Genomic DNA, 22,942 nt, shown 5'->3' on the forward strand with positions numbered 1-22,942 from the left:
TGACAGACTGTTGCTTTTTGTCTGAATGTTTTATCACCCCAACAGAGTAAGATAGGACACCATCTTGATCACATGAAGGTTCCATATCCCATCGGGAGCCCATAAATGGCTGGCTCAGTGACTGATGGCCTAGCACATGAGCTATGCAAGGCTTTGAGGGCATTTCTGCCTCTGTTTGTCTGTCTGTCTGTCTGTCTGTCTGTCTGTCTGTCTGTCTCTCTCTCTCTCTCTCTCTCTCTCTCTCTCTCTCTCTCTCTCTTCCCCCCCCCCCAGAGAGTTATGAACAAACGCCAACAGATGTTGTTTATAAAAAAGCTCAAGAAGAGATAAAGTGACTGGGGTGGGGTAAACATCCTTTCTGAGACTGCATCTCACTATGTAGCCCAAACTGGCTTTGAACCTCTGATTCCCCTGTCTCGGCGGCCACAGTGCTGGTATTGCAGGCATGTGGCACTGTACCCCACATGAAAACAACTCTTTAAAAAAGATATGGTTGGACGACAGTGGTACTTGGCTGCAGTCCCAGCACGTGGAAGGTGGGTGTGGGAGGTTTGATCGAACCCAGAGATTCTAAGCTATCCTAGCTGATATAGCAAGATCTGTCTTGACAAAACCCTACAGACAAAAGAACAGGTCTTGATCTCATTAGAGAATAAGGCATGTAGTGCACAGGAAGAAAAAGTCCCTTCAAACTGAGACGAGGGAGGGGCCAAGGATGCAGCTCAATTGGTAAAGTGTTTACCTAGCATGCATGAGACCTTGAGTCTGATCCCTAACACTGAATAAAACCAGGCCCTCGGGAGGCAGAGGCAGGCGGATCTTTGTGAATTCGAGGCCAGCCTGGTCTATAGAGCGAGACCCAGGAAGGGCACAAAGCTACACAGAGAAACCCTGTCTCGAAAAACAAACAAACAAACAAACAAACAAACAAAAAAAAAAAAACCAGGCCCTGCAATCCCAGTACTGGAGAGGTGGAGGCAGGAGGATCAGAGTTCAAACTTACCCTTGGCTACATAAGTATGTTTGAGGTCAGCCTGGGCTAGAAAGAAAAAAACAAAACCCAAAACTCTAGGAAGCAAGGAAGAAAAGAGCCCTAGAATTTTTAAGTAGGAAAGACTTCTTTTTGGTTTTCCCTAAGTGGTAGGTGCTGGCTCAGCTCAGGACTGGGCTGGCCTCTCACAGCCCCACTGTGGCACCTCCCTCTGCCCCTCTGGCCCTTCCATGTGGCCAGCTCAGCACTCACACAGTCTACGTTCTCCGTCATGTTCAGGATGATGTAGTTCTTCCCAGCCAGGTTGCTCCAATCCTTGCAGATCACCTGTGCAGGAAACAGAAAGCAAGACCCGGAGGCCTCAGGAGAGACCTCAGAAGAGACCGCTGGAGAGACCTCTGGAGAGACCTCTGGAGAGCAGGAGGAGGTGCAGGCCTGAGGTCTGAAGACAACGATGTCCTCCTGAGCTGCCATGCCAGGGAACCCACCCCAAGACTAAACGGGGTCATAAATGAAGAGAGAGGCTTGGCCTGTCCAGATGCTTCACTGTTTGTGATGTCCTTTTGCCCTTGAACTTCTGGGGACTGAACACACACACACACACACACACACACACACACACACACACACACACACACACACCCAGCCTGTGTGTATGAACAATGACTTGGGTACGTGAGTGCTAACAGTTGAGGCGGGAAAGGTGTGGTCAGCCCCCACCACATCGCTCTGCTGCTGACAGCCTGAGGACCCTGGGGACAGTAGATATCCTTACACAGAGGGTAGCTTGCACCTCTGGCTTACCTGAGTAGAGTCCCACGGTGTTAGTGAGTGAGCTTCGGCTGCCAGGCCCTCCAGGGGCTTCTCACTGAGACCTTCTTGTCCCCAGGTAGCAGAGGAAGGGGTTGATTCTGTGTCTTGGGGTCCAGGTGGGAAAGAGTCTGGGGTGCTGGGGTAAAGGTGACCCTCACTGGAGACCTCAGTCCCACGTGGAGCCACTGTCTGTGGGAATGAGGAGGGTGGCAGTGCCCCCTGCTGGCCATCTAAGCTAGCTGCTCCCAGGGTGGCCTCCTCACCAGCTCCCTGGGTGACCTCAGACTGTACCCCCAGCCCCCCAGCCGGCCACTCAGTGCCCCCAAACTCCTGGCTATAGTTCTGATCCCCCAGGGCCACTGTACTTGGGGTAACTGACGGCATTGAGAAAGTAGGCTTCACATTGCTCTCCACCTCCATGCCTGATGTGGCCCGGTCCCCAGAATCCTCCTGCCTGTGTCTGTTGGCCCCAGGACCCTGGCTGCTGGGGCTGCTGACACTAGGTGAAGAGTCGTGGGCCTGCATGGTGGTTCCTTCTGGGGACCCGCTCACGGGGAGCAGTTCTTCCTCCTCCTCTGCTTCTTCCTTCTCCCTCTCCTCTTCTTCCTTTTCCTCCTCCTCCTCTTCTTCCTCCTCTTCCTCTTCCTCTTCCTCCTCCTCCTCCAGAGGCATATGCCAGGGAGGCTCAGCAAGATCCGTCTTGGGCAGGATGGAGGGGAGGTTTGGCAGGTCTTGAACCTGGCCTGGATCTTCCATGGAAGCCACCTTCTCGGTCAGGTCTGGGAAGACATAGTCTAAGGAAAGATGGAGAGCTAGCTCACAGACTTCATCAGAGTAAAAGAAGAGTGGTGTTGCCATGGGGATGGAAGGATACAGGGATGCCAGATGATGGGCAGTGTTGGAGAATGGGAAGTGAGCTGGGGAGGAGAATGAAGCCAGCCCACCACCGGGACACAGGGAGCTGGCTGTTCACGCTTCCCCTTATAGTAATAAAAATATAATATAAATTTAGGGGCTAGAGATGTGGCTTGGTGTTAAGAGCACTGGTTCAATACCCAGACTCACACTGCAGCTTCCAACCATCTAGAACTCCAGTTCCAGAGGAGCCGACATGTTCTTCTGCCCTTCAAGGGTACTGCATGCACGTGGTGCACAGACATAAGTGCAGGCAAAACACTCACACATGTAGTGGTATTTGCTCGGCCCATGCCCTTGGGCTATATGGCCCAAAGGAGGCGGTGCTTCCCGTCGTTATACATGAGCTCTCATAAGGGGTTGGAGAAGGGTCACATGCCCTGCTCCCTGCTCCTGCTTGCAAGGTGGATTCACTCGGATTCGCTCCTGGTCAGATCAGAGGACGACTTCTGTCTACTCCTTTCTGTAACCTTGAGTGAGTGAATCCACCTTGCAAGCAGGAGCAGGGAGCAGGGCATGTGACCCTTCTCCAACCCCTTATGAGAGGTCACTTACAAGGCCAGGAAGTACTGCCTCCTTTGGGCCCCATGTAGCCCAAGGTCATGGGTGGAGCAAATACCACTACACAGATATATAAAATCTCCCAAACAAAACAAGATGAGACTGAAGGAAACAGGTTACAGTAACGTATTAGTCACTTTCGTCATGACCAGAAGAAATCTAAAGGAAGATTTGTTCTGACTCATAATTTGAAGGGGTACAGACCATCATGGCAAGGGGTTCATGGCAGTGAGAGTCTCCGTAGTAATGGGACCTGTGTTTGAAGGTACAGCACCCACATAAAAAGATAGGTGTAGGGCTGGAGAGATGGCCCAGAAGTTAAGAGCACTTGCAGCTATTCCAGAGTACAGCAGTTCAGTTCCCAGCCCCCACATCGGGGGCTTACAACTGCCTGGAAGTCAAGTTCCAGAAGATACAACGCCCTCTTCTGGCCCCTGTGGGCACTGCACATGTGGTATACATACATACACTCAAGCGCGCACACACACACTCACTTATAAAAATAAATCTTTTTTTAAAGGCCAAATTTGATGATGCTCATCTGTAATTCCAGGCTGGGGAGGCAGAGATAGGTAGATTCCTGGTGCTCACTAGTGTGGTGGTATTGTGTTCCCCAAAATATTGTGTACTCTAATAAACTTATTTGAGGTCAGAGAACAGAAAAGCCACTAGATACTTAGGATAGGCAGTGGTAGCACATGCCTTTAATCCTAGCATTCCAGGGGCAGAAATCCATCTGTTCAAGGATACAGCCAAGCATGGTGACTCACGCCTTTAATCCCAGGGAGTGATGGTAGAAAGCAGGTTCGCTCTTATTAATAAGACTCTTTAAGATTCCTGCTACACACTAGCCATTCAACCTAGCCTAGCCAAGTAATTGAGCTCTGGATTCAGAAACCCCACCTCAAAAGAGGAAAAGGAGATAATAAGGTGGAGAATGATTGAGGAAGACACCCAATATTAACATCTGGCCTTCACATGCACATATGTACCAAATGTACACATATGAACATGTATCCATAGTGTCTCTCTCTCTCTCTCTCTCTCTCTCTCTCTCTCTCTCTCTCTCTCTCTCTCTCTCTCTCTCTCCTCTCTCTCTTCTCTCTCTCTCATGGGGTTGGGGAAGGACCCAGACTTCACACATGCTCATCATGAGCTCTACCACCGAGCTATGTTCCCAGACCAGGAAGTTTGTTCTGAACTAGGAATTTTATGCACAGCTAAACTATCTTTCAATTATGGTTGCCAAATAAAGGCATTTCATACATGCAAGGACTTAAATGTTTTACTCTCCATGAATTCTCAGAGAGTTATTCGAGGGTGTCTTCTGGGGGAAAAAGAGACATGGGAAATTAAGAAACACAAGAAGACTGTCAATACAATAAATCTCAGAATAGAAGTGGTACTGTAGGTCTAGGAAGCAGTTGGTAAAAATAGAACAAGAATCTAGAGAGAGCTGAGAAGAACAATTGCCAAAACAAAAAAAGTTGTTTCCTTGTAGTAAAAAGCATGACTTATATGGTGGCTCGCTCCTGTAATGCTACCATGAGGCAGGAAGACTGCCATGAATTTGAGGCCAGCCTAGGTCACACAGTAAGTTCCAGGCCGGCTTAAGCTACAGAATTAGACCGTTTCAAAAAACAAAATAGCAACAAAGAAGGTCCGGCTTAGAATCTGAGCCATCTTAGCAACAATGGGAAGCCCCGTGAGACACATACGAGCAATTAGAATATCCTGGCTGCTGTTTCTTATGTGTGTGTTCTAAGAAGTGGAGCCTTGGTCCCTCAAGGCCCTCCTCCTCCAGCTTTGCACAGCACACAGCCTGGAGAGAAGGTAGCCAGCTCCCCACACAAGGAGGCATCTATGACCTCCAGGGGACAGGGACCACACACCCACGGAGGAAACCCATGGCACCCCTGAAACCAAGCAGCCTAGTGTTGCCTTTGTAAAGCACAAACGAACCATGAGGACTCACAAGACATTTGGGGAAACCAGCCCCAAGAAACAGCGGTGAGCGAGCCAAGCAGCGGCCTGGAGAACGGCGTGAACACAGCAAACAGGAGACAATGAGAAGGTCGTATTCAGTTTCCAGAGACCCAAGAGGAAGCAACCCCTCAAAAACATGAACATGAAAGAATAAAAGTGCCTTACTACAGCCAGGCATAGTGGATACTCTTGTAATGCAGTACTCCAGAGTTAGAAGCTGGCAGATCCTAAGTACAAGCTAAAGAGCAAGTTCAAGGCCAGCCTAGGCCTTGAGAATAAGCAAATAAATAGCTTAAAAACAAAAGCAAAACAAAACAAAAAAAACTGTATGCCAAGTGTTACAAAACATGCCTATTGAGGCAGGATTGCCATTAGTTTGAGGCCAGCCTAAGCTATATAGAAAGACCCTATCTTAAAACAAAACAAAACTTCGATACAATCAAGAACTTACAATTGTTAGACCTATTGAAAACTACGATGCAATGTATCAACCATAACTGAAGTGGCTGGAGGGCCGCTTCATAGGAATCCTGGGGAGTAGTCTGAGGGTGTGTTGGCTGCTTAGGGAAACATCACCAAGTCCTCACAAGAGCCCACTGGGATGATCCAGCCTGACAGATCAAAGTACAGGTCAGGGAACTCACTGCAGTGCCTCAGGAGACACAGAGCAGAGAGAGTGAGTGTGGGGAGAGAAGGGAAGATTCAGGACAGGCCCCTTGGAGGCAGAGCTGATGCAGAATGCCAGCTTAGCAGATGACAGACATCAGCACTGTGGCCCCGACAGAGCTGCTGAGTCCAGAGCGGGGTTCAAAAGAGCCTTCCGGGAATACTTGAGGCAGCCAGTGGGTAGCAGGGCAGTAACCTCATTAGGGGGAGCCCTCCTCACCAGAGTTCCATCAGGTGAGGAAGTCCTCAAGGGGGCTTCGTGACTAAAGTAATCCCCAAATGGGGTAGGTGGGGAGCATGGAACCCAAAGTAGCCGTGCCTACCCACAGTCGACTCTCACACTCGCAGGCCCATTCATGCTCGATGTGGAGGCCTCATGAGGCACCCGAGTCCCCTCCCCACTCTGAGAATATATAAGCCGTTAACAACTGCTGGGGGAGGGAGACTCTTATTCCCTGGTGTTTCCTGTAAGTTACCCGATTAAACTCAGCAGGACTTGGGTGGCTACATTTCTCTGCTCTGTTGGCTCACTCGGGAACAGGGTCACAAATAAACCAGAGCTGAGTTTGGGGGAGGGCAGTAGCACTGTCTCTGCCATGGGTGACGACATAGGTAAACTGAGGCCGCTCCCTAAGAGGGGGACATTCTGAGGAATCCCAGGGTGAATGTCTTCCTCCATGTTGCATGGGGTGATGTGGCCCCTTGATGGCTGGGGTCCGCCCCCCCAACAGATAATGACTAGAGCGAATACTGTGATCCCTGACAGTAGCGTGAATGAGATGGGAACCTGGGCAGTCTGCGGCCACGGAATGCCTGTGCTATGTTCAGACAGGCCATGGAAGCTACCCATCTGCCCAGAAAGGACTGTCCTGCCTACGGAGAGAAGGACGGCAGGGAAAGGACACACGGATATTGTCGTCTGCGACAGCCTCTGATTTGTCACAAAGGGTGGGGGGTGGGAGGGGGGGGTGTGCCCAAGAAATCTGTACACATGGTGAGACACAACACAGAGGGAGTATGGATTAGATCTGTGCTAAGAGCTCTTCCTGAGAACTGTCGGGGAGAACCAGTGAAGAGGAGAGGAAGAGCCGAGGGAGAGAAGACAGCCCACAGGTCCAACCTCTACTACAGAGGAAGGGAAAAATCTAAGAATCAGCACGCAGACAGGGCCTTACTAACGGCTTCCAGGAATCTTTGGGGCTTATGGGCTGTGCTGCCTCTGGACTGCGGGATTCAGGAAGGACTCTTACATCAAAGAGTTCCTCACAGGCTGGCTTGTGAGGTGGCTGGAGGAGGCATGGGTGCTGTGGAACCTGAATAATGTAGCCACTATGCATCCCTCCAGACAAAAGCAAGATGACTTGAAGCCATGCAAGGCTAACCGGTCCCTGGCAGACACTTAGTATTACTACTAGCTGAGGTCTCTGTGAATACCGGACTCTGAGAGACAAGAGGGGAAAGACAGACTTTCCCGGGGGAATCGGGTCTGAAAGGCGTTTGATGGCATGAGAGGGCTGAATAGGTCCGTGGTCACAGGAGAGTTAAGAAGCTGATTCAGCAGTGTGCTGGGCAGTCTCTGTCAACTTGACACAAATTAAGAGTCACGTGGGAAGCAGGAACCTCAACTGAGGAAATGCCTCCACCAGATTGCTCTGTGGTCATGTCTGTGGGGCATTTTCTTGATTAATGATTGATGTGGGAAGGCCCCGCCCACTGTGAGCAGTGCCACCCCAGGCTGGCGGTCCTGGGCTGTGTAAGAAAGCAGGCTGAGCCAGCCATGGGGGACAAGGCAGTAAGCAGCTTCCTCCGTGGTTCCTGCCCTAACGTCCCTCAAGGATGGACTGTGATGTAAAGGCGTAAGCCAATTAAACCCTTGCTTCCCCAGTTTGCTTGTGGCCATGGCGTTCATCACTGCAAGAGAGAGTAGACCAAGACAAGTTGGGACCTCACGAACTGGTTTTGCTGCGCCCCCACAGTGGAGCGAGATCCTTATGAGGTAGGAGAGGCTCTGGCAGAGCTGAAAGACTTAGACTGCAGTGAAAATCGGGTTTGTAAAAACGCTAAAGCTTCAAGAGGGGATGCCTATGGCAAAGGATGAAAGGATCGTGGAAAGGAGAGGTGGAGATGGTGCAGACACTTGCCTAGGAGGCACAAGGCTCTTCCATGCCAGCACGGCAAAGAACTAGCCAAATAAAAAAACAAGTAACTGTGATGACTAGCCAGAGGAAGAGCTGCAAACACAGCACGCGGTCGCCCTCTAGGGCCACATCTGTGAACTGCAGCAGCTCCAGGCCGGCTCCAACTGTCCTGGTCCATCTGCTCCAGGCACCTGAATTCAGATTACTAGAGTCCCTGCAGCAGCCCCTCAGGCTGAAGCCAAAATCCAAAAGCCTACCTGAGGTTGAGACACATCAGAGTACCCAAGGCACCCAGATGCAGCCACAGCCGACAACTAGGGACTGCCCAGGAGACAAAGGGCCGTTCCCCAGCGAGCCTGTGCCCAAGAAGTCATCCTCAGAGTGGGGGCCACTGAAGAGAGGTGAATGATCTCTCAGACTTGAACCACCCCAACAAGATCAAGCTAGGTCACAAGACACAGCGGCCCAGAACGATCGGACACTTCCTAAATGGCACCGAGGCTACCCGACTTTCTTCTGGTATGCAAGGGAACAATGCTGTAAAATTACAGCGCCACCTGGTGGCTTTAGTTTGAAACTAACTGTTCCCTAGGTCCTAGACAACGTGGTTTCCAAATCCTGCAGACTGAAGACTTGCTTCTCAGATGAAGAAGAGCCCAGGAGTGGAAAACATGGCCTGAGTGTGAAGAAGCTTGTCAGCACTGTGGCGCTCCAGCTTCTGTGGAGTTAAAGACACTTCAGAGTCATTTTGTTCAACACCCAGACTCAGGACCCACACAAGAAGGGGCGTGACCAACTGTCATTTTCCCGTCCACCGGTGGAAAGCTGGGGCTGTCATTGAAGAGGCTGCTTTAGAGGTCCAGGCAGGAGCCATAATTCTAGGAGTCCTCACCTCAGGAAATGACCTGGGGTCTATGTACCCCACACCCACCCTCCATGGTGGGATAGTGTTCCTGAGATGACCACATAGCTTAACAAATGAGAGGGAGTCTGGGACAGCTCATCTTACATGCCAACCTGATGGGATTTAGAACCACCATGGAAATAAACCATGTCTGGGGAGGGGGAGTTTCTCGATTGGGTTAAATGAGTGGGAAGACCCATCGTTAATGTGGCCAAACTCTCCCATGGCAGGAGTCCCAGACTGCATAAAAAGGAAAGAGTGAACTGAGCTGAAGCATTCCTGGGCGTACGGCAATGTGACCAGCTGTTCTAGCCTCCCGACACCGTGTCCTCTCCACCATGACGGGCTGCAACCTCTGAATGTGGGTCACCATAAACCCTCCCTTCCTTCATGTTGCCTTTGTGAGGCATTTTCTTATCACAACAGGAAAAGCAGTGAACGCCTGCCTTCGCCTTCCCAGAAATCTCCTGGAGTCACACTGCACACCCCTTGTGCCCCACTGAAAGAGAGCAGTGGCTGCAGGGGCAGCTGTGACGGTCACCACTAGGTTCCAGCCACACGAGCCTCTAACACTGAAAGCCTCACCGGGCCTCCTTTAAAAAGTCTTTCTCTCCTGCTGCCTTTCTTTCTTCCTACCTTCTTTACCCCAACTGGGACGCTTTGCAGCTTAGGCCAATTTCTTTTTTACTCACTGAGAACCTCCCGTTAAGTGTCCTGCGGGGAGGAATGTTCATATTCTCCAAGTTGCTTCCAATTTTACCATCCTTATCCTGAGGCCAAGGGACTAGACTTTCTCTTATCCTCAAGCTTCCCTGTGGATATTCCTGTCCTTGGAAAGCCCGTGGGGTTTTCTGCTTTTGTTGTTTTTTTTTCAAGGCAGGGTTTCACTGTATAGCCCTGACTCTCCTAGAACTCACTCTGTAGACCAGGTTGGCCTTGAACTCAGAGATCTGCCTGTCTCTGCCTCCTGAGTGCTGGGGTTAAAGGCGTGCACCCCCACACCCGAATGAACACAGTTGAATCTAAGAGCTCTTTCTGAGAGCAGAGACCCAACAGTGCCTGCCCAGTGAGTTCTGACCTTTGTGTGTGAGGCACCAGATGAGGGGTCCCTGGGGCAGAAGAGCAGGCTCCACAGGGCAGCTCCCAGAGATCCTGCGGGCTGGCTCACTGGCACCCAGCACGTGCTCTGTGAACTCTGCTCTCCTCAAACGGCTTGCTCCTCTGCTCCTTTCTATTTCTGTCTTTTAACCTCACCACTGAGCTGGTGTTTGCTTTCTAAATATATCGTGCTGTATGTCTCTCCTCAGCTTCATCCGAGCTTTGTACGAGTCCCGCCTTCAATGTACTATGGCCACTGGACCTCTTTTGTCCCTCTCCCTAGGGCAGAGTGTCTGCACTAAACACATTCGGCGTTAGCTGAAATATTAATAGACTGACCTCCCTATTCAAGGCCTGGAATTAAAACAGGCAACAGGGCCAGAGACCTTGAAAGTTCACTTTAAATGTCCTTTCTGGTTAATGTCAAATCCCTGAAAATTGTCCCCTTAGTGCACCTGCCAGCCAGCCATTCAAGCGAGTGTTAAAACGAAAACACCCAAAAGCCAAGAGAGATGTGTGTAGAACATAGGGGCAAAGGAGAGAGGCCATCAGTACGACTCAGCTGACTTTCTAATGACCAGCCTCAACAGTATTTGAGGAAAGAGAAGCCAAGGCTGGGTTTTCACTTAGTGGTGTGCTGGCCTCACACGCAGGAGGTCCCAGGCTCCAAGCCCAGCACAGAAAAGAAAAAAGCCTATAGCAACTAGATGGATCGATGGGTGAAGGCACGGGCCACCAAGCCTGGGTTTTATTCCCAGGACCACGAGGTAGGGGAAGAGAACTGACGCCAGAAAACTGTCTTCTGACCTCCACATGCACAGAAACATGCTCACATACAGGTGAATATGCAAAATACACACGTGTACACAAAATAAATATGTAAAATATGTAATACAATTTAAAAGAAATCTAAACCTGGAACTCTAGCCCCCTAGAGCCAATCAAGGGGCCACACCTATGTTTTCAGGATCTACCACAGCTCAGTTCACACAGTGAAAGCTTAGAGCCCACAGATAGGGTCTCTTGGGAAACTGAGGCAGGAGAATTGCTAGAGTTCAAGACCAGTCGGGGATACTGAATGAGACCCTGACTCAAAAACAAAGCCTCGCACCCTCCAGCTCCCTGCAGTGGAAGGCGGGGTGCTGGCGAAGAGTGAAGCACCTTGCTGGACCCCGGGACACCATCAGCCCTCACTGCGAAGTTCCAGGAGTGCTTGCTGGCCCAGGACAGTGATGCTCATGATTAGACCCCGGAGGTGTGTGTACCACAGCTGTTTAGTGCCAAAGCCTTTAAAAAAATCTATTTCCTATAAGGGAAAAAAAGTCTGAAGGGACACCAACACGATATTGTTCGGTAACTTTAGGTGATAAGAATGTGGGCCAATTCTATTTTCTTCTTTTATTTGCATTTTAAAGGATTTATATGCTAGTATTTATTACAAGCATAAACATGAAGAGCTTTATTCCTGCGGTCGGGGTACAAGTGTTCCTTCAGTGCCCGGCAGCTGGCTCTGCCTTATGGGCCTGTCCATCCCAGTGAACGGACTCACGCGGGTACAGTAACTGCAAGCTCAGACCGCGCAGCAGCAGCTATGGCTCGGCGAGGATTTGTGGTAGGAAACCACCTCCAGGCCCCAGCAGACAGCTGCCTTGGCGTCTGGTTTCTACAAGCTCCACTCCAGGCAGGCGTAATTAACGAAGTCTAGTAAGAACGATTCCATCTAGGGAAGGGTGGCTGATTTGAGATTTAGCTCTGCTGCCTCTTCTCGGGGTAATGTAGTGCCACTTTTAAATCTCTGACCTAGTTTCCTTAGCTATAAAACAGTGATAGTGGCTGCCCTGCTTCTGCAATCCATGAGCTGCTCAGAGTGAAAGCCCTTAGGAATCACGGGTCTGCCCAAGGCCCTGCTGCTCATGCCCTCTCCGCTGCCCCTCTTTCTGTGAGTGTGATTCCACTTCTCCTCTGGGGACACATCTCCCCTCTTCTTGGAGTTAAGGGACCCCCCACCCACCGGCTTTAGGGGTAGCTTACCCCAACCCTTGCCATTCAGAGAATTCTGGTCTTGGGACAGGACAGGCAAAGTTTCAGGACCCAATCTGAACCAACCTGACTCTCTTCTGGTCCTGGGAATGCAGCGCTCACTTTCTATGGTGGTCACTAAGGGACAGTGACTTTTCTGGGCAGTCTACCCAGAGTGAAGCCAATAGAACAAGATGGAGAAGGGTGGTCCAGACAGCCCAGGATGGCAAATTGCGTCTCCTGCTGGTACTGCGAGCCTGTTTCTTGTTCCATAGGCCCACAGAGTCCCTTTTCCATAGAAGCCTGTGATTCTGTGTGAATGGGATTTCCCTGACCTGTTGGCCTCCAGGGGTCATCCATCCCTTCTCTGGCAGGATTCTGAATTCTTCCCTGGGACCGTCTCAGAAGCAGGTCCTGTCTCAGAATAGGAAGTGCACACAGGGTGACAGCCAGGGCAGTCTTGGGATGTGCCATGGTCTGCATAACCCCTCTGAAACTCACTTTGACATTTATTGTCCAGAAGCCAGCTGTGGGTGTTGTACACCTGTAACCATAGCATTTAGGAGGCTGAGGCAGGAGGATTGAGTTCTAGCAGTGTGGGCTACCTACGGGGAGGGAGAGGGTTTAATTGTGGTTATGACAGTACTAATGAGCCTTTAATAAACCATTAGGGCTGGAGCTCCCCCTTCTGGATGGCTTAGTGTCATTAGCACACATTAGTGTCACACAGCAGCTCAGGCCTGCCCCTCTCCAGCTTTGTTCTGCCACAGGACCATGAGGCCCAAAGCCCTCCCAGGTGTGGCCTTCCACCATGGAGGTCTGGCTTCCAGAACCTTCTAATCCTACAACAGAAAGCAGCTAAGGCTGGACAAAACAACAGCAATTGTTTATCACTCGCTTTAACGCCACCTCGAGCTCGCTGGGGGTGTGGATACGTTCACACCCCCACCCCACCCCACTTTGTTGTCTGCTCTTCTGGAAGGACAGCGGCCGAAAGAGCCGCTCTGAGACAGCTCACCTCCTCAAGCCTGGGGTGTAGGACTCTGACTCCTCAGGTGCAAGAGCGGAACAAAGCAGTGGTGGTGAGTGATACACTGCCCTTTGGATCCTCCTGAATATCAGCCTGCCTACCCCCTGCCAGCCTAGACCCTACCTCTCTTCCCACCTCATCCCTCTCACAGAAATGCCCGGCCAGGCAGTGCATGGAAAGTGTGCTTAGGGCCTGCTAATGGCATGAAGAGATACCTTTCCAGCAGAGGGATTGGAAAGTGGGGTACCTTCACCCAGCAGTGGAGAGTGGGATGGGATGGGACACTTAGCCCCATATTACCTGCCAGGCTACACACCAAGGACAGGGCACTATCCGCATCACAGCCCCAAGCATCTGTTCATGGATAGAGTGACTGTCCCCCATTGAGCTGGGTAGTGAAGGACGGTTACCTAGCAACTAGGAAGCCAGGGTGCAAAAGATCTTCCGGAGCCAATGGGATGGGAAGAACCAGAACTGCTGAAGGAGCAGACTTGAGCCACTGCCAGTTAGAATAGGATACTAGGGTTGATGCTAGTCACAGGAGAGCCCTGCATAGCCCCTCAGCTCAGCTCTGCCAGGCAGGAGAGGGCAGTGGAGGAGGCGAGGTTGCACTGTGGAGACCCGTTTCTGGTGGGCTGGACGTATAGGCTACACTGTCTATTACTAGGGTTCATCCAGTGTTTGCACAGGAAGGCAGCTGCTCCTTGGGATCCTGTGGAGTAGAAAGGCCAGACACCATGGGAGAGGGAAGGCCACCAGCAAGGCCACAGTCAAGAGGCCAGCGGTGTGGCTGCCTGTCTCTGTCTTCCCTTCCTGCCATGCAAGGACTGTGTACCGTCACTTGGTGCGGCAGAGATGAGAAGATAGGAACACCAAGTGAGCCATGTTGAGACTTAGAAACCATGACATGGCTCGAATTCAGTGGATGATGGTGAGACTTCTTGTCAAGAGGCCTGGAGAAGCCCAGGAAGGAGACACAAACCTTCCCTGGACTCAGGCCCTGTTATGACCCCAGGAGTCAGTCCCAAGCATGCCTGCCGCTCTCCTACCCACCACCTGCCTGCCTCTCTACAGCATGAAGAGCCTTAGAGGCCCAGGGCATCAGACTGCCCAGTACAGAACATGGGCAGGACTGCTGAAAAGATGAGTCACAAGCCCATAAAGAGGATGAGGCCCCCTGGTGGTGTGGATGGGAATGTCCCCATAAACTCCCATCTGAACACTTGGTCATCGTTGTTACCCCCCCCCCTCAATGGCACTATTTTGGGAGGTTGTGAGACCTTCAGGAGGTGGAGTCTAGCTGGAGGAAGAGGGCTGTGAGGTGGAGTCTAGCTGGAGGAAGAGGGCTGTTAGGGGCGGGCTTGGACACTTCCTTTCCACTCTCTATTGCCTCTTCCTCCAAGAGGTGATCAGGCGAGGTGTCCCGGATGCACACTACTGCCACCACGGAGCCGCCTGCCACATCTTCCCCCCATGGTGGGCTGTATCCCCTTTAACTCTGAGCCCAAACAAACCCTTCCTCCCGTAAGTCGCTTCTTGGAGAGTATTTGGTCACAGTTACAAGAAAAGTAACTAACATGGGTCTCTATCTCCCACAATACGCTAAAATCGTTAAATATAAAAGGACAAAAACACAGAAGAGCGGCACATATCTCAGGAAGAGAAAAACTTCTCTAAACACAAAGCAGCAGAAAGCAACAAAAACATTTAAATATAAAACCATTTTCAAGGGGCTGGAGCCCTGGCTGCTTTTCAGAGAATTTGGGTTACATTCCCAGCATTTACATGGACAGATCACAATGTCCTGGAACTCTAGTTCCAGGGGATATGATGCCCTCTTCTGGATTCCCTGGGCACTACACACACACACACACACACACACACACACACACACACACACACACACACGTTACGCATTAAAAAAAGGCAAATTCATAGCATGTAAATAAACAAAATCTTTAAAACTTAAAAAAAGGAATTGACAAACTGTAAAAATGTTTCTGTTTGTAAATGACAGAGACATATTTTCTTTCTTCTATACCAAGATTGCACAGTGGCAGAAAAAAAATGAACGCCTTAGTAGGGAAAAGCCGTGGAAGTAATAACAGTAGCAACCACTTGCAGGGCCTTTCCACCGCCAAATATGTGCTGAGTACTGAGAACACATCGCTTCATTCAAGCTACACTTCCCTTCAAGGTGAAGACCCCATGTCCTGGATGAGGAAATGGAGCTTCAGCCTTGCATTCTTCACTGATGTCAGGCTGCTGTTAGTGGGCAGGGTTGGAATGGCAGAACCTGCCTTCTCTCAACCCCAGGCTTCAAGTCCAAAACGAAAACTTTATTTCATTTATTTTCACTTTATGTGTATGAATGTTTTGTATGCATGCATGTATATGCATCATTTTCATGTCTGTTGGATCCCCTGGAACTGGGATTACAAATGATTGGTTGTGAGCCACCTTGTGAGTGCTGGGAATCAAACCTGGGTCCTCTTGGGGAGCAGTCAGTGCTCTAAACCACTGAGTCATCTCTCCAGCCCTGAAAACAATATTTGATATTTCTATATGTAAAATATGTTGTATAGAATATATTACATCATCTATGTTCAGAATATATACACACACATAGAGAGATTTAATGGTGTATATATTATTAATGAATATATATTTATATTGTTTGGCCATTTACAAAGATCATTACAATTTTTCCTATCAAATTGAGCAAAACCCTCCCCTCATGGGGTTCTAGAGATGGAAGACAGGCCCTTGTGCATGATCAGGGGGGCAACTCTACCTTTGAGCCTCATCTCCAGACCTTGGCTTTTTTGAGACTGGGTCTTGCTATATAATCTAGGCTGGCCTCCACTTCATGATCCTCCTGCATCAGCTGCCTGAGTGCAGGGACTGCTTGGGTCATCACATCTGGCTAACTGAACTCAGGGTGGGAAGCATCTCAAGCCCCAGAACTCAGTTCCTCTGGTGAGGGCATGCTTGAGTAAAGGTGATATTTCCAGAGGTCATTTTGGGGAGCCCCTGAAAGACCCACACACTTGACGGCAGAGCCGTTCCACTTGCCTTCCAACTGTCTAGAACTCTCCTCTGCCATTGCCCCAGGCTGACTTGACCAGTCACAGCGCTGGGCTCCCATGGCCCTGTCTCTGACAGGCTCCTCAGTGACAGGCAGGGAGTAAGGACAAAGAGTCACGGGCAGATGGAATACTGGATGTGGAGCAGGAGGAAGGCCACAGGTGGTCACCTTCCCATTCCTTTGTACCTGAGGGTGGTGGCATGCATCTGCGGCCTGCCCTGGATCCTTAGTGATCCTCTCACACCCTGCCAGACTTTTGCAAATCCACTGCTTTGTCTCTGGGGGCTATCTGACTTCCCTGTCTTCCGTTCCTGGGTGGGATGCTGACCAAGACATCTCTTGACCTAGTGATCTCATTCTAGAGTTTATCCCAGAGAAATAACCAGGAGAGTGGAAAAAGTATGAGAACATTGCCGCAGCAGCTAAACCTGGATGCAACAGGGGAGGATCTCGGGCCATCTGACAGCCATGTGTGAGCTACCACACAACTGTTAAAAATCGGGTGGGAGGGGCAGGAGAGGTGGCTCAGAGGTCAAGAGCACCGGCTGCTCTTCCAGACAACCTGGTTTGATTCCCAGCACCTACATAATAATGTATAACTATTTGTAATCCAGTCTCGGGGCAATCTATCCTGTCCCCATCTTCTGGTCTCCTTGAGAAACAAGCACCAACGCAGTACACAGAAATACATGTTGGCAAAACACCCATACACATAAAATGAAAGTAAAGGAAATGTGTAAAAAAAAAAAATCAGGTTGTAAAAAGATAATGAATAACATGGAAATACATTGGAGAAATAGTTCAAATGAAAATAGAATGTTCCTTGTGGTTCTAGTTTTTCAGTTTTCTGTTGTCAGATTGTGGGTGGCTTTATTTCCTTTGAATTAACTTTGTTTCGTCTTTTAATTTTCTCCAGTGTTCATCTCCCCCTCCTCCCTTGGAGACAAGAGGCTCACTCACAGGCTAACCTGGAACTCACAGAGACTCTCCTGTGTCTGCCTCCTGAGTCTGGGATCAAAGACATGGCCACCACACAGCACGAATATTTGTGTACTTTTTTTAGATTTATATATTTTATTTTAGTGCACATGAGAGTTTTACCTGCATGTATGGCTGTCTGTGTACTGTGTGGGTGCCTGGTGCCCTGGGAGTTCAGAAGAAGGCATCAGATCCCCTGGAACTGGAACTTCCGACAGCTGTGAGCCACCATGTAGGTGCTAGGAATCAAACCCAGGTCCTCTGGGACAGCAGTCAGCGCTCTTAACCAATTTGTGTTTAAATCACAAAGTATAAACCTACTTGAGTATGTCATAGTTTAGGAAGAAGATTTGTGGCTGAATTTCCATACCACAGATCTCTTTTCCTAATCTTTAAAGGGGGACCCCACAAGCCAAGAATGTCACTGCAGAGGTCAGGGCCGGAAGCGCTGCAGCTTGCTCCACCACTGGTTACCAGCCCCTGGGCTGTATGCAGCCAGCATGGTGCCTGGGTCTCGGTAACCAGTAGCTGCTATTAAGGAGAAACTTAGTCTCAGAGATGTGGCCCTGATGGCAGATGGATGGCATCCTGGAAGACAGCAGAGGGAAAAAGATGGGCGTGGAACTGCCCCACGGCCCCTGCCAATATGGACCACTCCTGGTATCCTGCAGAGAGAGAAGTGAGCAGAGCTACCTGCAGTGGGACCCAGGTCCAGGCTGGTGCCATTCAGTTCCTCCTCTTCCCAGAAGTACTGTGGTGGCTGCAGGAGCCGGGACTCCTCACTGTCCTCACTGGGGAAGCCCGAGCCCGGAGCTAGGCCGGCGCCCAGGCCCATGGCCTCACTGGGCTCCTCCGAGTCCAGCGGCTCAAAGTCAGTGGGCAACAGAAGATCGAGCAGGGAGGTGGAAGTGAGGCCCTCGGGGCCAGGCTCATCCATGCTGGCTGCACAGGCACCCAGGGAAGCTCCTGCAAACGGAAAACCAGACATCAGGAAGGCTGGTAAGGACAAGGACTGGCAAGACACCACAAGGATGGACACCTCTCAGCACTGGGGCTTCAGGGGGACCTGAGATGCCCTTGTAGTGTGTTCAGCCTGCCCTGTGACAGTGGCGAGAGGACCAGCAGGGAGTGAGGACTGGATGACCCTGCTCCCCTCATCCCCAGGGGGCTCAGAAAGCTCCTCTGTCCCAGTCCAGTAGCTCTGCCAGGCACTGCAGGTACAAATTCGAGCCAAGGACTTTGCTCCTCATGTGACAATGTTCTCGAAGTTTGCATCCCAGCCTGAACCTCTTCCAGCCTGTGTTGTGATGTGCATCACAGCAGGTCTCCTCCGCACAGTTTAATAACCCACGCAGGGTTGCAGGGCAAGCTCAGCGGGGCTGGTGATTCTGTACATTTATTTAGAATTGTGGACCCCCCTGATTCCTCAAGACAAAACAAACAAAGACCAGACTACAAATTAAAAAGGATCATCTTCCGTCTCTTTCCCTCTGCCGCTGAGAACGGCAGAACTGTACTATTGACCAATTTCACAGCTAGCTCGTTGCACGCTTTGGGAAGTTGCTCAAGGCTCCCGGGTGTCACCTCCTCACCTAGCAGACCAGGAGGTTGATGGAAATGCCCTCTGCGTCCTTCCTAAGACTAAAAACATCAGTGGTGTGGGGAGGGCAGGTCCAAGCCCCCCGACCCTTGCCCCTGCACTGGATGTGGACTGTGACCCGCTGTGATGATAATGAAGGGAAAATTTCAGTGATGTTTATAATAAAAACAAGACCTCATATTTTCAGGGCCATGTGCAAAAGTGCTTTACAAACAGTATCTGAATTTTAATCACCTCACCCCCTGATGAGGAGGACAGCACTTGGCTGCTGAAGGAAAAGACCACAGAGTTCCAGCAGAAACTGGGAGAATGTCAGGTACATTGTGCACCTGTCAGTCAGCCCAGGACCAGGAATAGCACACTGACCTATAGGGAGCATCTGGCTGGGGTCAGTGGGGAGAAAGAGGGCCAGAAGGGGAGGCACGCAGGGTACCAAGGAAACAAGCTTCGGCTTGTCTTCCCTGCTTGAGCTGAGAGGCTCCAAGCTCATTCATCAGTTCAGCCTTGGTGTCCATTGTAAGAGCATGGACAGTCACTCCAAGCCCCCAGTCTCAGAGGCACTTACGGCAGGTGGGCAGAGCTATTTATCCCAGCGAGTCTCCAGGTACTGTGTGCACTGCTGTACAGGGACCTGAAGAAAGCCCAGGACGTCCTCCACCTAGAAAGCCCTAAGAGTGGACAACAGGCTGCATCTTCACCTTCATTAAAAAGGCTGACCTCACACCTGAAATCGCAGCACTCTGGAGGCTGAGGCAGGAGGATTGTAAGTTTGAGGCCAATTTAGGCTACATGGTAAGATCTTGTCTCAAAAAAACCCAAATGGGAAGGGAGGAAGGGAGAGAGGAATGAAGGGAGGCGGGGAGGAAAGAAAAGGTTGATGTTAGTAGCAGGGCTCATCAACGTCCCGTGTGGCCTCAGAGCCAACTGGGGACTGACTGTGGAGGCAGAGGAGACCAAGGCAGAACCACAGGGCCACGGCTGGCATGCTGGTCCCTTCCACTCCGTGGCTCAGAGACGGTCCACTCTTGACAAGCTCATCCACAGGCCTCACTCTGAGCTGCAGGAGGCCAAGTTATACCTAGGGTGGTGGTGGGGTGGTGGTTCCTGCCAGAAGGTAGGACTCAGAGACACTGCTGTGCTCTACCTTTGGTACATCTGGTGGCTTGGGGGAGATTCTGGCTCTGAAGCTGGGAATCATCACACCTCCTCCAGAGCATCTCTAGCTGTCCCAGATACCAGTCCCAAGTCGCCAGCTGGGCCTGGCTTCATGAAGCTCACGCTGTGCCCCTGTGTTCACATTACCAGCTCACATGTGGGAAAGGACAGGGCAGACTCATGGCTTCCAGACATCTAGATGCCAGAGGGAGCTATTCCAATCTTCTTGGTGTCCTCCACTGCCAGAAGAGCATGCCAATGAGTCCTTCTGACTCTCATCCCATCATAAGGAGACCCTAAGACAACTCATGTTGGTTTTCGAGTCCTGATATTGTGGGGAAGAGCAATATCCACCCCATGATAGGTAGAGGGTAGTGAGTCAATTTGCTGGGTCTAACACAGAAACCGCCCAGGTGAAAGGTTCTTCTCTGAGGCTCTGAAGGTGGAAGGGTGTCCTCCAGGGGGCCACACCTCTGAAATTCAACTCTGTGGTTCCTCCCTTGAGGCTAAGTCCACACTCCTCAGATCTGCACCCCTGCACTACCTTCACGACAAGCCTCGAGGGTTGTGCAAGCTTTATTCTTCTTAGGACTTCTGGCCAACCTGCCCAGGCCAGCCTGCTCTAGAAAAAGAGCCCATGTAGAAAACAGCGGGGTTAGCAGCATCCCAGCCAAAGCCCCGTGGGACAGAGCCAGCCAGGACAAGCTGACGTGGAACTTGAAGGAGTCTGGCTGAGATCAGAAGTGCCAGCAGATTCCAGCCTGCACTGCCAGCCCAGAGTCATGAGCTAAAGAAACGGAGTTTGTTCAAAACCAGTCCCTTTCAACCCTGAGCCAGGACAGACAGACTCACAGGGTGGCGGGATGTGTGAGTTAAACAGAAAGCTAAGGCACAGATAAGCTTTGGGGACAGTTATTCTGCGATGAGCCCCAATTCTAGAAAGTTCCCAGGTTGATGATTCTAGTTTGGGGATCACATGAAGAATTTCTGGGTTTGGGGGCTAGAGAGATGGCTCAGTAGTTAAGGGTCCTGACTGTTCTTGCCAAGAACATGGGTTCAATTCCCAGTACCTACATGGTAGCTCACTACCCTCTACCTATCATGGGGTGGATATTGCTCTTCCCCATAATATCAGGACTAGAAAAACAACATGAGTTGTCTTAGGGTCTCCTTATGATGGGATGAGAGTCAGAAGGACTCATTGGCATGCTCTTCTGGCGGTGGAGGACACCAAGAAGATAGCTCCCTCTGGCATCTAGATGTCTGGAAGCCATGAGTCTGCCCTATCCTTTCCCACAACCATCTATAACTCCAGGTCTGGGAGATCTAAGGCCCTCTTCTGGCCTTTGCCAGCACTATGTGGTATATGGTGCACAGATACATGTGCAAGCAAAACACCCATACACATGAAATAATAACAAAAAGAATTTCTGGAGTTTTTTTTGTTGTTCTTTTAAATTCACATGTATTCATTCTCCCCCTGCCTGGTGTGTGTGTGTGTGTGTGTGTGTGTGTGTGTGTGTGTGTGTGTGTGTGTGTGTGTACACATGCATGGATGTCAAAGGACAACTTTAGGGAGTCAGTTCTTTCCTTCTACCATGACGGCTGGAGGCTGAATTCAGGTCATCAGGCTTTGTGACAAATGTCCTTACCTAAGCCATCTTGCCATCCTAACAAGTTCTAAGTCACAAAATTTGGGGGTGATTTGTTACACAGCCCCAAATTGGGCACAGTCTGCTGGTACACCGAGAGAGGTTATAAATGGAGTTCTTCCATGTCAGAATAGGGTGTGAGCAACTGAACTCCATTCATTCACTCATTCATTCACCCAACAAGTCTTTTTATAAATGCTAGCTTTGCACCAGGCATTACACAAAGGTCAGGCAGATACAGAAATCAGAAAGATAAGCCCCTGACCTTCAAAGCGCCAGTTTCCTGTGGAGCCCAGGGGGGAGCCAAATCATCAAAGCATAGTGTGACAGGTACCTAAAGGCGCACACACAGAACGGCAGCACGGTGCCTGTGTTAGCAGAATACAAGAGAAGGAAGGGAACCCGGCAAGAAGTGCTCTGGGAGGAGGGGAGCAGAGCTGGGGCAGTACCTGGGAATGCTCACTCCTCATCTCATTCTGCAGGGTGGACAACGGCGCCCCCCCAAGGGAGCACACACACCCCACACTCCACACGTTACACTTCAACAAAGCAGTCAAGGCCACATTACTGGAATGAGGTCCACACTGCTCACAGCCCAAAAAGTCAGTTTTGGTAGGAAGGACTTGGGTCTATTCAAAGACTAGCATCTTAAGAAGGTGGAGGGGCTTCTCTAAGCGCCACCCTCCTAATATGCTGACCCATGAATATCCTTGATTCCTTCCTACCAACTCTCTCCAGAGACAGTCCCCAATGGATCTTTTAGGTATTTCAGGATTCCCTACCAATGCTCACTGCGTACATCTCTCCGCTGCACCATCCTCTGGAGCAGAGTGCCACCAGGGCCTAAGTGTACACATGACTCACCCAGTGTTCCTGGCTCTGTATGGATGAGTAATGCTGTTGGTCCACAGACCACATTTTGAATAGCAAAACTCAGAACAGCCTTCTGACAGCCAAATCTGTACCTACTGCCCCATCCCAAAGATGACCCAGCCAGATCCTTTAATGCAGCAGAGGGGCTCACACACCCTAGTACCTCTTCTCCAGTCTCCACAGTCACAATCATTCCCCACTCATGCCCTATGCTTTAAACTGAGTTTCTAGGGATTTCCAGAACATTACATCTCCTTGGCTCTCTTTATACGTGCTATGCCTAATTCTCAAAGATTTATTTTTATTTTCCTGGAATGTGTGCCCGCATGTACTACCTGCACATACTGCCCATGGAATCAAGCTGAAGGGCATTGGATCCCCTGGACCTGGAACTGTGAACCTCGATGTGGGTGCTGGGAACTGAATCCAGGTCCTCTGTAAGAGCAAGTGCTAGCAACTGCCAAATCATTTCTCC

The 22,942-nt window shown here is 50.5% G+C and overlaps 1 protein-coding gene across 1 annotated transcript in view; it reads right to left on the reverse strand.

The window, feature by feature from the left end:
* Positions 1 to 22,942, reverse strand: part of Podxl2 (podocalyxin like 2) — a 33,906-nt gene that overhangs the window by 5,943 nt on the left and 5,021 nt on the right. The window contains exons 2-4 of the mRNA XM_076567312.1: positions 17,881 to 18,153; positions 1,796 to 2,598; positions 1,244 to 1,318 (exon numbers count right to left, since the gene is read on the reverse strand). Of these exons, the coding sequence (XP_076423427.1) occupies positions 1,244 to 1,318; positions 1,796 to 2,598; positions 17,881 to 18,153 (1,151 nt within the window). The remainder of the gene's footprint in view (positions 1 to 1,243; positions 1,319 to 1,795; positions 2,599 to 17,880; positions 18,154 to 22,942) is intronic.

This window comes from Peromyscus maniculatus, chromosome 3 (assembly GCF_049852395.1).
Source record: "Peromyscus maniculatus bairdii isolate BWxNUB_F1_BW_parent chromosome 3, HU_Pman_BW_mat_3.1, whole genome shotgun sequence".
NCBI classification, from domain to species: domain Eukaryota; kingdom Metazoa; phylum Chordata; class Mammalia; order Rodentia; family Cricetidae; genus Peromyscus; species Peromyscus maniculatus.